Consider the following 14,017-nt stretch of genomic DNA (forward strand, 5'->3'; position numbering starts at 1 on the left):
TTCCCACTGTTAAAGAAGACAGATTCCTCAAAGGTAGTAGCTCTGCTGTCCTATAATCAACAATCCTTTAAAATAAAATACGGCCAGTCTGAACCAACAGGATTAATAAAAAAGTATCTTCCATTTAACTATGATTCACTTTTACAATTATTATCTACTTTGAAAGAATCTACTTCAAACATGACTTTTTCCCCCAGAGCAAGAAGACTACAGGTTACACAGAAGTCAAAGAAAAACCGAGATAAACCTCTAGGAGGGACAAAACATTAGAGATGTGATTCTTCCCGTTAAGCCAATGAAGTCACCTAGATATAAAGGAAAGAACTTCTTCCTTTCTTTCTCCTTCTTATCCTCAAGTCTGAAAACTAAACCCCCAGAAGCATTTTTATCTAAGGACAAAGAAATAAGACTCTCGGAGGAAAAATACAAGAAACGACCATAAAGTACAGCAAGTGACTTTTGAATAAATGTGCCAGAATTAAGACATGCAAGTGGATGTCGCCCCTTCAAAGTCATCACCTTGGAAACTATATACTTAATCCAATGATGCTGTTATAGGCACTTCGGAATTTGTTTCAGAGCTTAGAATTTGCCACATCCTTAAAAATAGCAAATATCTGTCTTTTCGGGTTTGATAGAGCAATAGTCAAAAGTCCTCGGAGTAGCTGTGCTTTCTTTGCAAAGCCTTTCCTGACCTCCCAAGTCCAGGTTCCATGCCCCCTCCTATGATCACTCTCCTTCCCCCAGCAGAGAACTTTTCACTCAATGTTGGAATTGCTTACTTACTTACCATCCGTCACCCTGGCAAAACCATAAACTTCATAGGAGCAGGGAACTTATTTATTATTATACCCACAATCCTAGAATAATGCCTAGAAAATTATAGGCATCTGAATGACACAGAAATACTGCACGTTACAATCTACTGTAACACAAGATGGTTTGGAAAACTGTCTCTATTTACCCCTCCTACTCCTCTCTGAAAAGAGTACCATACTTCTCTGTGTGATTATACACCTATATGGAGGGACTATTACTTTATACAATACCTGGGAGGAAAAGGGGTTGGATGGGATGATTTTCATTACTTCTTTTTGTATGGGAAAAAAAAAAGCAAAAATCATGATTATAGCCTCACAGACTATAAAAGTGTTTAACTTTTCACTCTCAAATTTGCAAGCATAATAACATCTTACCTAGTTGCAACATCTTTATAGTGTCTCTGTAGGCTTGCATCACCAGCTTGAAATGGCGGTAAAGTGGATAGCACAAAACTCTTCTTCCAAAAGACACCAGGATTTCATGAACATTAGTCCAAGTCTGTGAAGTATCATTTAAATGAGTAATCGTTTCCATATTACACAAAACAAAAGCACACAATGAAATGTAAAACTATTCTCAATTAAAAACTAAGTTTGGATCAACATGAAGCCAAGTGGAAGACAAATACAAAGCCATGAAGTGAGACTCTTTCTGTAAACCTTACAATAAAATTTTTATCTCAGTCTTTGTAATTTCTCATACTTTATCAACGTATCACAAATGCTCCTTAGAAATCACATACGTAGCAGGAAAGTTTTAAAAAGTCTTTTAAGAATTACCAATATGAATGTAAAACACATGGCACTAACAAATTACAGATGCACATAAAAGACATTTCTAAATGATATATGTTTCATGTTTTTGTCTTTTAGGACCATTCGAGATAATGCAGATGAAAAATATAGAACTCTTCAGTGAAGTGTGTTCTCAGTTCCCCCTTCCCCCTCTTTTGATTTTTTGTTTTTTTTGGGTTTTTTTGCTTTAGGCATGAGTAATACATGGTATTTACTTCAGTAATTTGCTTTCACTTTTCAAAGAGAAAACTACTCATTTCTGGAAAAAAGGCTTTATCCTGAATGGTAATGGTTAATGGTAATGATACCATTAACAATGCAAAACTTACCAAAAACACTAAACAAAGGCAATTTTCTACAAAATTGTTTTTTAATTCGGTTTTGATTAAAAATGCATTAAAAATGTAACCCACATACAAAAATTAAAATATAAAATTAAAAGTAAGGGAGTATACATCACTTCCATGTATTTTCATCCTTAACAAATGAGTGATCTGATTATGAATACTGAGTACCCAACAGAGGATACTTTATATCTAAAAAGGAATGATGAATTTCTAAAATATTCTGGCAAAAAACTAAACATTTATAAAGTTTGACAGAGCTAGTTACATGCCTGGCAATTCTAAGTTATCTCAAAAACAATAAAAATGTCAAAATAAAATCATAAATAGGTGGATCTCTTCATGCAGACTTTTATAACTAAACTATGAAATTATCTAGTCCCCAACTACTTTGTTTTCAATATTGGAATAATCAATGCAATTATTACGAAAGCCAGCTTCTCCATTATATGCTGATTATGGAAATATGTAGAACTCAAGGGAAGTCTGGAGAACAGCACTTCTCCATCTTAAACATGCATATGAACTCCTGGAGATCTTGCTAAAGATTCTAACTCAGAGGGTCTGGAATGGGATCCTGACTCTCCATCAAGCTCCCAGCAGAGGACACTGGTCAAGCTGTTGGTTCATGGACATTCACGAATAGCAAGATTCTTTGCTAAAGTTAAGTGCTTCAGTTCCTGTTTACATGTTATCTATTATTTGAATAAAGTGATGCCATGAAACAACTTTGATTTTCCAACTTAAAATGTACACTGTCTAGGATTCAAACTGGAAAAAAAACAGAAACAAAACTAGTTGCCTTAATAGATGATGCAATGATCAACTGTTTAAATAAACACTGTTTTAAAGCTTCTGCTTTGATGGACAACAGTGTTGTTCAGTTTTGTCCAGTGTTCAAAACTAGTAAATTTATTTGTCCAGTGTTCAAAACTAGTAAATTTATTTTATTTTTTAAAATATTTATTTATTTATTTAGGCTGCACCGGGTCTTAGTTGCAGCATGCAGACTCTTAGCTGTGGCACGCGGACTTCGTAGTTGCGGCATACGAACTCTTAGTTGTGGCATGCATGCAGGATCTAGTTCCCCGACCAGGGATTGAACCCGGGCCCCCTGCATTGGGAGCGCGGAGTCTTACCCACTGGACCACCAGGGAAGTCCCAAAACTAGTAAATTTAAAGATAATATTCTTTGCTATATTTGGTGAGCTCTACACAACTATTTTCTACAAAACAGATATAAAAGCAATTATTACTCTATTGTAAGAGTTACCAGATCTAAACATACTAACTGTAGGACCCAGGATAAGTTATTTAAGCTATATGATCTGTTTCCTCATCTGTAAAATAATTCTATCTCACACACTTCAGTAGAAAGGAATAGGTGAAGTAATATACACAAAAGCCTTATTAGCACAGCTTCTGGTGGTAAGTGACACTTAATAGTAGTATCACCTAGGTTTTCTGCCCATCTTTGAGCTCTGAGCCCCAATATATGCCGACTTACATACATGCCTCAAACTCAACCTAACATCTTCCTGCAACGGACAGTATACCCATTCCTTCTCCAAACTTCCAAGATACCCTACAGCTGGCCTTATTAGTGTACTATGATTAAAGTAAAAGTAATAAATAAAATCAGTTTTATTAAAAAGATGGAAAAAAACTTTGTACAATAAAGCTATCACTTTTAAAAAGTTAAGGAATTGCTTGAATTACCCCAAATGAGCTAATAACAACAAAAAAATAACTCTGAACAAACAAAATCTAAACAACTGCAACTGACAATCATACCTCAAACCAGCAGAGTGTTGGACTCAGTTTTCTGATATTCCACGCGGATTCAACCTTTATTTGTTTTGAAGAAAAGGATAGTGTCACATTAGAGGTAAGGTCATTCAAAACTAAAGCAAATAGATCCACTTACTCAACTAGTATATAAATAGTATTGACATATGTAAAACCTAAGAAGCATCTATGACTGCAGGAAAATAATGGCTTTACTGATGTCAAGGAGATCAAAGGCAAGTTTCGGTCTACTTTCCTTGGAAATTTATAAAGGAAAGCTGTTGCACTGGTAAGAGTACCAGAACACAAGAACACAAAAGCAAGGACTTTGAAACTAAAGCAAAGCAATGCGTGCTCACTTTCTGTCCTTCTCAACTAGGTTACCTGCCTCCCAAATATGCTATAAATAATCTACCAAAAGACTCAAAGATAATGTTGAAGTGCTCTTTCTGGCACTTAGATAGCTGCTCAAGAATTTGGCCTTTCAGAGAATGCCTGTGAGAATAAGTGCATTCTAGAGAAGATTCTGAAGTTGCAAGACTTCATGATTTCAAATATGTGAATCCAAGAATCAAATCAAAAATGCGAAGTTATATCGAGCATAACTAAACACTCTCACTCATCTTCTCAAGCAATATGAAGCACTTTTTTGTCAACGAAAACATTTTCGCTGATTATGGTATTCTAAAAAGACGAGCGGAAACAAAACCCATTTTCAGTTATAGTATGCCCTTGTTACGCTCATTAATATTCATTTTGGAGACAAATCCAAATCTCAAAAGTCGCCTTTGAAATTTTCAGAATCCCAGCAGCAAAAGGTTTGGCCCATATCAAATCCTTATCCTAACACTATGCTCATGCTATGATGGTGAGTGAGAAAAGCAGGTTAAATAATAGTATATACATTATAACCCAATGTAAATACACATACACAACGAAAGAAGCCTAGAAGAGAAACATCACCTTGTTAAGTGTGGCTACCTCCGATGGCTGAGATGACAGGAAATCTTAATTATTTTCTTCCTATGTGTATTTTTCTTTACAATGATATGAATTATTTGTGTAATTTAAAAAGAGGGAGGGGGAGGGGCATGATGGGGTAGGAGATTAACAGGTACAAACTACTATGTATAAAATAAATACAAAAAGATAGTGTACAGCACAGGGAAATATGGCCAATATTTTATAACTTTAAATGGAATAAAATGTATAAAAATACTGAATCACTATGTTGTAAACCTGAAACACTGTAAATCAACTTTTACTCCAACTGAAAAAATTTTTAAATAAAATAAATAAATGAAAAACAGGGAAGCATATGCACAGCTCAAAAATAATCCCCTGAGCAAAGACTACTATACACAGATGCAGGGACACATTAACTGGAAAGTTTTTTTGTTTTGTTTTGTTTTGTTTTCCAGCCTTGTTTTAAATATATGCCATCAGTGACATAGGTGAGAAAGAAGTTTAGCTCTTCATTTACAAAATCAAGTGTGGTTTAAGAAGAGATACAGTACAGTCTATATTTTTAAAAAAAGATCATTTAAGAAACAACATACTTTACAAAAGGATTTACTTTTACAATAGGATTTCACCGAATACCAAAAAGATACAATCCAGGTTTTTAAAATCTGATTTATATACAATTTTTCAGAAGTACACACACTATTTAAATTGAGGGCTTCCTTGGTGGCGCAGTAGTTGAGAGTCCGCCTGTCGATGCAGGGGACGCGGGTCCGGGAAGATCCCACATGCCGCGGAGCGGCTGGGCCCGTGAGCCATGGCCGCCAAGCCTGCGTGTCCGGAGCCTGTGCTCCGCAACGGGAGAGGCCACAATAGTGAGAGGCCCACGTACCGCAAAAAAAAAAAAAAAAAAATTGAGGAACACCTGCAGATAAACGCTTCACATTCCTTTCTTTATAAAATACTATACCTTATGTCTGTTAATGGACAGGTCGGAGAAAGACTAGAAATGGTTATAGTAAAGTTTACCCCTTGCCAATGTCAAGTGTCATGTAGCAACAGCCCTCTCATTTGGTCAGTTCATCTCCTAAAAGAGATGAGAGCTCAGGATATCCTTTTTCTCTACCCTCAGCTTTACTTCCATACTCTGCTATTTGGCAGAGACTAAAGCCAAGAGAGAAGAAAAAAAAGACCAAATAAAAACATTATTGGTACCCATCACCAACACACCTGTGCACCTCCGCCCAGAGCGTCACTAAGTAACTAATCACGACTGGTCTCACTCATGACATTAATGCAGTTTACTCCATACAACAGTCTATGCCAACCTGCACAGACACACATGCACTTACATTCTTCTCTCCTTCGGTGACACGAGTTTCATAGCAATATGCCAGAAGGATATCAATCAAACTGTAGTACACTTGACGACAGGCTCTCTTGTCCAGCAGGTAAGATTTATTGACAAATTTCCGCAGCTGGTATTTCTCTTCTTCAGAAAAACACACTAGAATAAAATGCATTTAAAAATTAGTTCCATTACGTGCTGCAAAACCCCCATTGCAGAAGATTCGTCAAAATTATAACTTGGATTACAGAAGCTAAAATAAAAAGTTATTTAACTCTGGACATAGAAACAACTTTTTAACTAGACGTCACAGTTTTATTAAGACCTATGTATTTGCTTAAATCCTAGTAGAGCTAAAAAAAACAGAAAAAAATGTCTAAACAATATCTATTCCTTATTTCCAGACCCCCCCCCCCCAGCCCCTGATCTTTTCCCGCTACACTGTTCTGTACTCAAGGCAGCTAAATGACAGTTATTGACTTTAAGATAATTACATTTTGACAACGGAAAACATATAAAAGCTAAATGAAACACTCTGTAAATATTCATTATCTACTGTGAAAGTTCTATACAAAGAAACGGAAATATTCCCATGTATTAGTCAATTTTAAGGGCATCGTATTTTTTAAATATTAGTTACACAGAGAAACAAAGTTTTACATAAATATGCAAATGTGACCATACCACACATATCAGACTTGTGGGAAGAGGAAGTTTCCTTTTCTCCTTTTGCTTGGCACCCTGTTTCCATCCTTAACAACTGCCTCCCCCATGTTAAAAATATCTAGTATATATCACTTCATATTTTTCTTTACAACCAGACACAAAAATGTGTATACAAGCGAGTTGATACTGTCCCCCCCACCCAGAGAATTAGATTTTTTTTTTTCCATCTAGCCTATCGCACTCAACAATACCTCTAGGAAATCCCCCCAAGCCACTTGGTACTTAGCTAATTTTGTAAAGGAGTAGAATACTCCATGGTGTAGCATGCTCTATCCAACCACTCCCCCTACTGATGGGCATTCACTCTGCTTCCAGCTTTATGTCACTGCTAATAATGCTGCAATAAATGTTATATCATATGTCACTGGATACTGGAGGCTTTAGATTTACTGGGTCAAAAAGTTTATTTGTTTTTAAGAGATACTTTATTTAAGGGCTACAACTCTCCTTTCTAATGGTCATGGATAGAAGTTCCCTTTCCTACACATATCTCTTGCCCACTCCCAGCAATAAATGCTTTTTTAAAAATCATTTCCGGGGGACTTCCCTGGTGGTCCGGTGGTTAAGAATCCGCCTTCCAATGCAGGGGACACGGGTTCGATCCCTGGTCGGGGAACTAAGATCCCACATGTCACGTGGCAACTAAGCTCGTGGGCCACAACTACTGAGCTCACGCGCCTCAACCAGAGAGCCTGCGTGCTGCAAACTACCGGGCCCATGTGCTCTGGAGCCCGCACGCCACAGCTAGAGAGAAGCCCATGTGCTGCAACGAAGAGACCACACGCCGCAACAAAAGATCCCACATGCCTCAATGAAGATCCTGCATGTCGCAACTAAGACCTGACACAGCCAAATAAATAAAAATCAAAAGAAATTTTAAAAATCAAAATCATTTCCAGTTTAATGGATGCGAAGTGACTGTGGTAAGAAAAATTCTAAAATGACCCCCAATGAGTCACATCATTTGAGTGTGGGCAGGACCTGCAACTTGCTTCTATTTTAAAAAATATGCCAACGGTGTTATAATTATTATGATTATGTTCCATTATCAGCAGACTGGAGCCAGAGAGAGTAACAGCTAATCACATAGATGTGCTGAGTTCCTAGTTAAAGTAAAGAGTAAAACACAGCCTACTAGTTCCTTAGAACAATTTTTAAAGAAACTTAAGCACCTAGATATATTGCTACCTCTAAATCAGAGCGTTATCGATCTCTTCCCTTGCAAAGTAATCCTTAATTTTCCTTCCATGTCCTATCAGACAACCACTTTCAAATTCACTTTAAAAGCTGTCCAACCCAGTCAAGAGGGGCATTCAGCTTCTAGTGCCAGTGCCTATCAAAGTAATGCTAAAATAACTTTGAAGCCTTTTTCTCCAGGTTTTAGAACTGTCCATTATATGCAGGTCAGGACAGGCTAAACTGCTGTATCAGACAGACCCAAAATACGGTGGTTTCAGTAAGACAGAAGTTTTTCTCTCATGCTGCTAATCGGAGTGAACGATCCAGGATGGGTGGGCATCAGAGCCTCCACCATATGACTTCCATTTATGGTCCAAGATGCTGTTCCAGGTGCTAAAATTTTCCAACCAATGGGAAAGCAGAAGAGGAGGACAAACACCTCCTTTCTAAAGACTTGATCCAGAAAGTGCACACAGCACTGCCACTCACTTCCCATCATCGAAGACTTAGTCTCATGACCACACCCAGGGGCAAGGAAGGAAAGAGACTCGGTCGCTAGCCAAGTGGGCGTGAGCCCAGCTCTAACTCAAGAAGCCTCTTTTTAGAAGGGTTAATAAAAGACACGTGTCTCTGACACCTTCTCAGAGACCAAAAATTATTAAACTGCCTTTTTTAATATTCCCAGAGCACTCTCTTGATACCTAGTCAAGTCCCAGTCCCTTTCTGTCTCTGCTCAACAAAAGACTGCCCTTCTGTTCATCACAACTGGGCAAAAGCCAGAAGGAAAAGAATATGACTGATTACTCCCACATAATGGTCCCTTTTCACCTATCGTTTTCCAAACTCACTTCTGTACTCTCTTAGGAGCCTTAAGTTTAACATGGTTTCTTTTTGCTGTAAGGCTTCCTTCCAGCACTTTTTAGCAGCCTGTCCTCTGGGGGAAAAAAATCTTAAATACACTTACTTGATATTACGAGAAGCAATATTCCTTTACTCACTAAAATATATTTACTGCCAAAACAACAACAACAACAACAAGGTTTTGACATAAAATATGTATTTTTTCCAACCATGTTAAAAACCCTAGGATTAAAAAAAAGTTTTAAATGTATTTGTACAAGCATTGCTTACATAAACAACAAATAATATGCGAATGTATTTATTTAATTTGCTGGCCAGCAATATAAAGAAATGTGTATATTTTTAAACTTAATGCAGGCGAGTGTCAAATGAAGCATTCTTTAAAGACTGACATTCAAAAAAGAAATTCATGTGACAGATCAACTGGGTGTTGAGTGTTCCATTACGGGGCTCGTATGAAGATTTCTCAATTTAAAGAGAATCTCTCGGTTCACTTAAAGTGGTCTGATGTAAGGAACCTGTAAGGAGGAACATTTCTTCACTACATGAAGAATGTATTATCTCACGAAGTATTTGAAGACCCCTAGAAGGGCTGAGACAGTATTCCTTCCCTTAGGTGCAGTTTTGGAGACGTTCATTAGTTTAGCTAATAGCAAAGTGCCAGGTGTCTGTGACCACAGTATCTGACTAGAGGGAAAGCCTTTAGATCCTAGTTGGTTAATAAAGACTTCTGCTTCCATGGAATTCTGAATCACAAGGTAAGCGTGCCCAGAACCGCTGAACGACACATCAACTCATCCACATGTTTACTCCTTACTCTTTGGTCATCACACCTGTATGTGCTCAGTGATCTGTAAAGGATGACCTGGGAACTGCGTGTTCTGATGTTACATGACCCACAAGTTAAGTGCTTCCACATATCACGGGTCACTTCCCACAACCGTACACACAAGGAAGGCCGACTTGAATGTACTCTTCTGAATTCCTGAATGCTGGGTGCCCCTAACTTTCCTTTAAAACACCACCACTGGGACTTCCCTGGTGATTCAGTGGTTAAGAATCCGCCTGCCAACGTAGGGGACATGGGTTCGATCCCTGGTCTGGGAAGGTCCCACATGCCACAGAGCAACTAAGCCCACACGCCTAGAGCCTGGGCTCCACAACAAGAGAAACCACCGCAATAAGAAGCCCGCGCACCACAACGAAGAGTAGCCCCAGCTCGCCGCAACTAGAGAAAGCCCGCATGCAGCAACGAAGACTCAACGCAGCCAAAAAAAATAAATAAAATTTAAAAATATATATATATAAATAAAATAAAATAAAATATTTAAATTTTTAAAAATGAAACACCACCACCTTTTTCTGAGTGGTTTTGAGTTCCATTTTGGCCTAAGTACTTCATTAATAATAGAAGTATTTAAATTCTGAAATTCAAAGAAACCAGAGATCATAAATAACAATAACAACAGCCTGGGAAATCACTAGAGAAACCAAAAGTCTGAGCTCCCCCAGGCCTTTTTTTTAGAGCTGTAAATAATATCACCCAAAGGGGATCCTGGGGAGGTTTGCACACAATCAGGTCTAACCAAGCAGCAACGCTAGAAATAAGTACAGACACGGTGCCAGCAATACCTGGATGATTTGACACCACAAGCAACATTTGTCAAGCGTTCGTATGACTTAGCTACACGACAGAGCAACTTTGCTATATATTGACAGTTCACAACATTTCGGTCAATTATACTTCTACACATAATCTACAGTCAAACAAAAGCCAGCTTAAAGCTCAGTTCATTTGGAGAAGAAACTGGCGCCCTAACACTGAAGCAAAGGGCCCAGGACCAACTCCCAACATGAAAAACCCCATCAAAACATTTGAGGACTACCCGGGGGCTCCCATCAAAGTGGAAAGTGACCTTGTCACTTCACTTCGAACATCACCTCGTTTTGTTACTTTTAAATCTTCTCTTCTGCCTAATTCCCCTCCCAAACATCCCTGTCTTCCATGGGTCAACAATTAAATCAACCATGATCTGGCTCCTCTCAGAGGAATGCAAATGCATCACATTGTCCACTTTCTGGAAACAGATCAAGGGAATCAGAAGAAAATGTGCTCATTCAAACCCGTGGCCCACATGGGCAGCTCCACAGTGCTGCAGCTTTCAGGGCTGATGCTGACAGCTCTGCAAACACTGGTGCCAAACAGGATGTCCCTGGTAGGAAGTTCATTGACTATAAATGTTATGTGGTGTCATAACAAGCAATCGTGTGCCAAGATTCCTGGGCTGAGATTAACCACTGAGAGACAACATGGGAAATGCGGGAAGTCCATCCTCGTGAAACCAGAGCTCAGTGCGAGTACAGCATTTAACACTTCCATTTACAAGCCTTTGGGGAGGAAGATCCGGATCATTACAAAACTGAAGATGGCAATGAAAGTCTCCGTGTTGTAACTCAGGGCGACGATGAAAATGACAAGGGTCATAACCTCGTCTTTGGCAAGGCAAAGGCGGGGGGCAAAGTTCACCACCTAAGGCTTACCTGCAAATCGAGACAATCCAGCTTAATAGTTTATGAGGAGGAATCAAAGGTGCACCCCTCACCTGCACCATTATATATGCCTGGCAACGTGCCACTGCAGGGACAGAGAGGAAGGCCTGGGAGGCAAAGAAGAAAAAAGAGGAAGAGGAGGCAGGGGAAAACTACAGCAGCATCACGCTGCTTGAGTGAGCTGAGAACTTTAAGGTTTATTTTTTGGTTTATTTCTTTTTTCTCCTATTTGAGCCTGGCTCGACACACTTCAATTCACGCCTCCAATTCTGGGTGTCTCAAATATTTGAACAAGAAAAAGAAACTGAAAGAGGAATCATGTTAAAGAAGTTCCCCTTAAAGCTGTGTAAATGTATAAAAATTATGATTTCAAAAGGAAGCCAGGTCATTCCTGGCTCTCCTGCCACTGATTTACTCTATGATGACAATTTCCAACACTTACAGTATGCTAAGGATTTTAAGTACATTGTCTAGTTCAATCCTCATGACAAGTCTATGAGGTAGGTACAGGATTTCCACAGCAACCCAGAGAAGTTGCAAAGTCACACAGCCAGCCTGTGGAGGAGCAAGGCATTAAACCCAGAAACCCACATTTACCTTCTATGCATAACCTGATACTTGGCACATTTACAAGAGGTACTTTCTGTACAACACAGAATTCAAGTTGTTCTACCTTTATCACATGCCCTTGCTGTTTTTAAAGGTGATTCTTAGAATGAACCACCGTAACAGCTAGCAGAATATGAGTGTGCCTGAAGCACCAGTCTGGATAGATGCCACAGGTCAGATAAAGGGTCAGGAAGGCCAATGGTTAAAGGCACCGACTGGCTTAACCTTCTGTTAAAATTACACATAGAGAACTAACTCAAAGCACGGCTGACACAGAAAACAGGACCTAGAACAAGCTGCAACTGATCAAAGCAGAGCAAGTTAAAATTCAAATCAAAGGTAATGCCGTCTCTCGATTTTTAGGGCAACTAGCGCACCCTTGTGGACAGAAAACTTAACTACACAACCACCAATTCCTCCCCAGACCACTTCAGTAAAATACTGAACCCAAACTGGGGAAAATGATTCACTAGAGAGCACTGATGATTTAAGTTTGAGCAAACTTTCTGAGCAGATCCACATGGCATATACAGTTAACTATGTAAATTGTGTTAGCAATCTTGTACCTGAAAATTCGCCTACATGATATGGGAGGTCTCTGAAAGATTCTTAAACTCAGATCAAATATAAAACCAAGGATTTGTTGAAAACAATGTAAACAAGAGTCATTATTTATAAAAGAGTTTCCGTTGTGCAATATAGAGTCCATTCCAAAAAATTACAGTGGCAATTTTTCAACCTGGTAGAGATCACCTAAACTCTAATGAAACCTAACTACAAAAATATTCACTGCAATATTTATTTATTCTACAAATATTTATTGAGTATCTATTACATAACAGGTTCTTTCTAGGCTCTAGAAATAGAGCAAATAGCAGGATATTGCATTGCTATGCGGAGGATCAAAATATTGTGCTGCAACAGCTACTTCAGAATGAGTGGTCAAAAAGGACCATTGCAGAACCCTGTAAACAACCCAAATGCCCACCAGTGGTAAACAGACCACGTGGCCACTAATCATGAAACAAATATACAACAGAACACTAGGCAGGCATGAAAAGCCTCAGGTAGGACTGTAAGTGCTGAAGAAAGAGGTACAACATACACTGCAAACTGGAGTAAGCAGCGAGAAGAGAGTGTATATGAATCTATGTGTATACATTTCTTAAAGCAAATATTTAGATGTCAGGATATGCATTAAAAATACCCCAAATTGGGCTTCCCTGGTGGCGCAGTGGTTGAGCGTCCGCCTGCCGATGCAGCGGATATGGGTTCGTGACCCGGTTCGGGAGGATCCCACATGCCGCAGAGCGGCTGGGCCCGTGAGCCATGGCCGCTGAGCCTGCGCATCCGGAGCCTGTGCTCCGCGACGGGAGAGGCAACAACAGTGAGAGGCCCGCGTACCGCAAAAAAAAAAAAAAACCCAAATCGTATTTCCGTGTGTGTGTGTGTGTGTGTGTGTGTGTGTGTGTGTGTGTATTCCTTTCATTTAAACACTAAATTTTGTGGGGGGGTAGTAAAATTGTTCATTCTCAAATACTGCATAGAATAGACTTTTAAAATTTTAATACATATACTTTTTATTATATAATTTTTAAGTATACAGCGTTAAAATTCAGCATTTGTATATACTACAAAGTGATTTGTATATACAAATACTGATTTGTATATACAAATTCAGCATTTGTATATACTACCACACCACAAGTCTAGGTGTAGTATTTTTAATCAGTGTAACAGTGTAACTAAATCAGTGTAACAGAAAACACTGACCTACTAGAAACTGTTTTAATTCTAATTTACGGACTTAACACACCAACCTCCCACTCAGAGAAGGTGTTAATACAAGGCCCATCTAAGAAATGACTCTGTGCATAACATTTAGCTTAATATTAAATATGGCACAGCACTCTCTCGTGGCTCATAAAACCCCCCAGCTCAGCCTTCGCTGGTAAAAACTGGCTCACCTGCTCTCTGTAAGGTACAGAAGGGAAGATAATTAGTTCTGCTTCCACATGAAACCACATGTGAAA

General features: G+C 38.8%; 1 protein-coding gene across 1 annotated transcript in view; it reads right to left on the reverse strand.

The window, feature by feature from the left end:
• SHQ1 (SHQ1, H/ACA ribonucleoprotein assembly factor) overlaps positions 1–14,017 on the reverse strand; it is an 86,544-nt gene that overhangs the window by 51,359 nt on the left and 21,168 nt on the right. The window contains 3 exon segments of the mRNA XM_004325714.4: positions 1,197–1,320; positions 3,755–3,808; positions 6,064–6,218. Of these exon segments, the coding sequence (XP_004325762.2) occupies positions 1,197–1,320; positions 3,755–3,808; positions 6,064–6,218 (333 nt within the window).

The sequence above is a fragment of the Tursiops truncatus genome, chromosome 10 (assembly GCF_011762595.2).
Source record: "Tursiops truncatus isolate mTurTru1 chromosome 10, mTurTru1.mat.Y, whole genome shotgun sequence".
NCBI lineage: Eukaryota > Metazoa > Chordata > Mammalia > Artiodactyla > Delphinidae > Tursiops > Tursiops truncatus.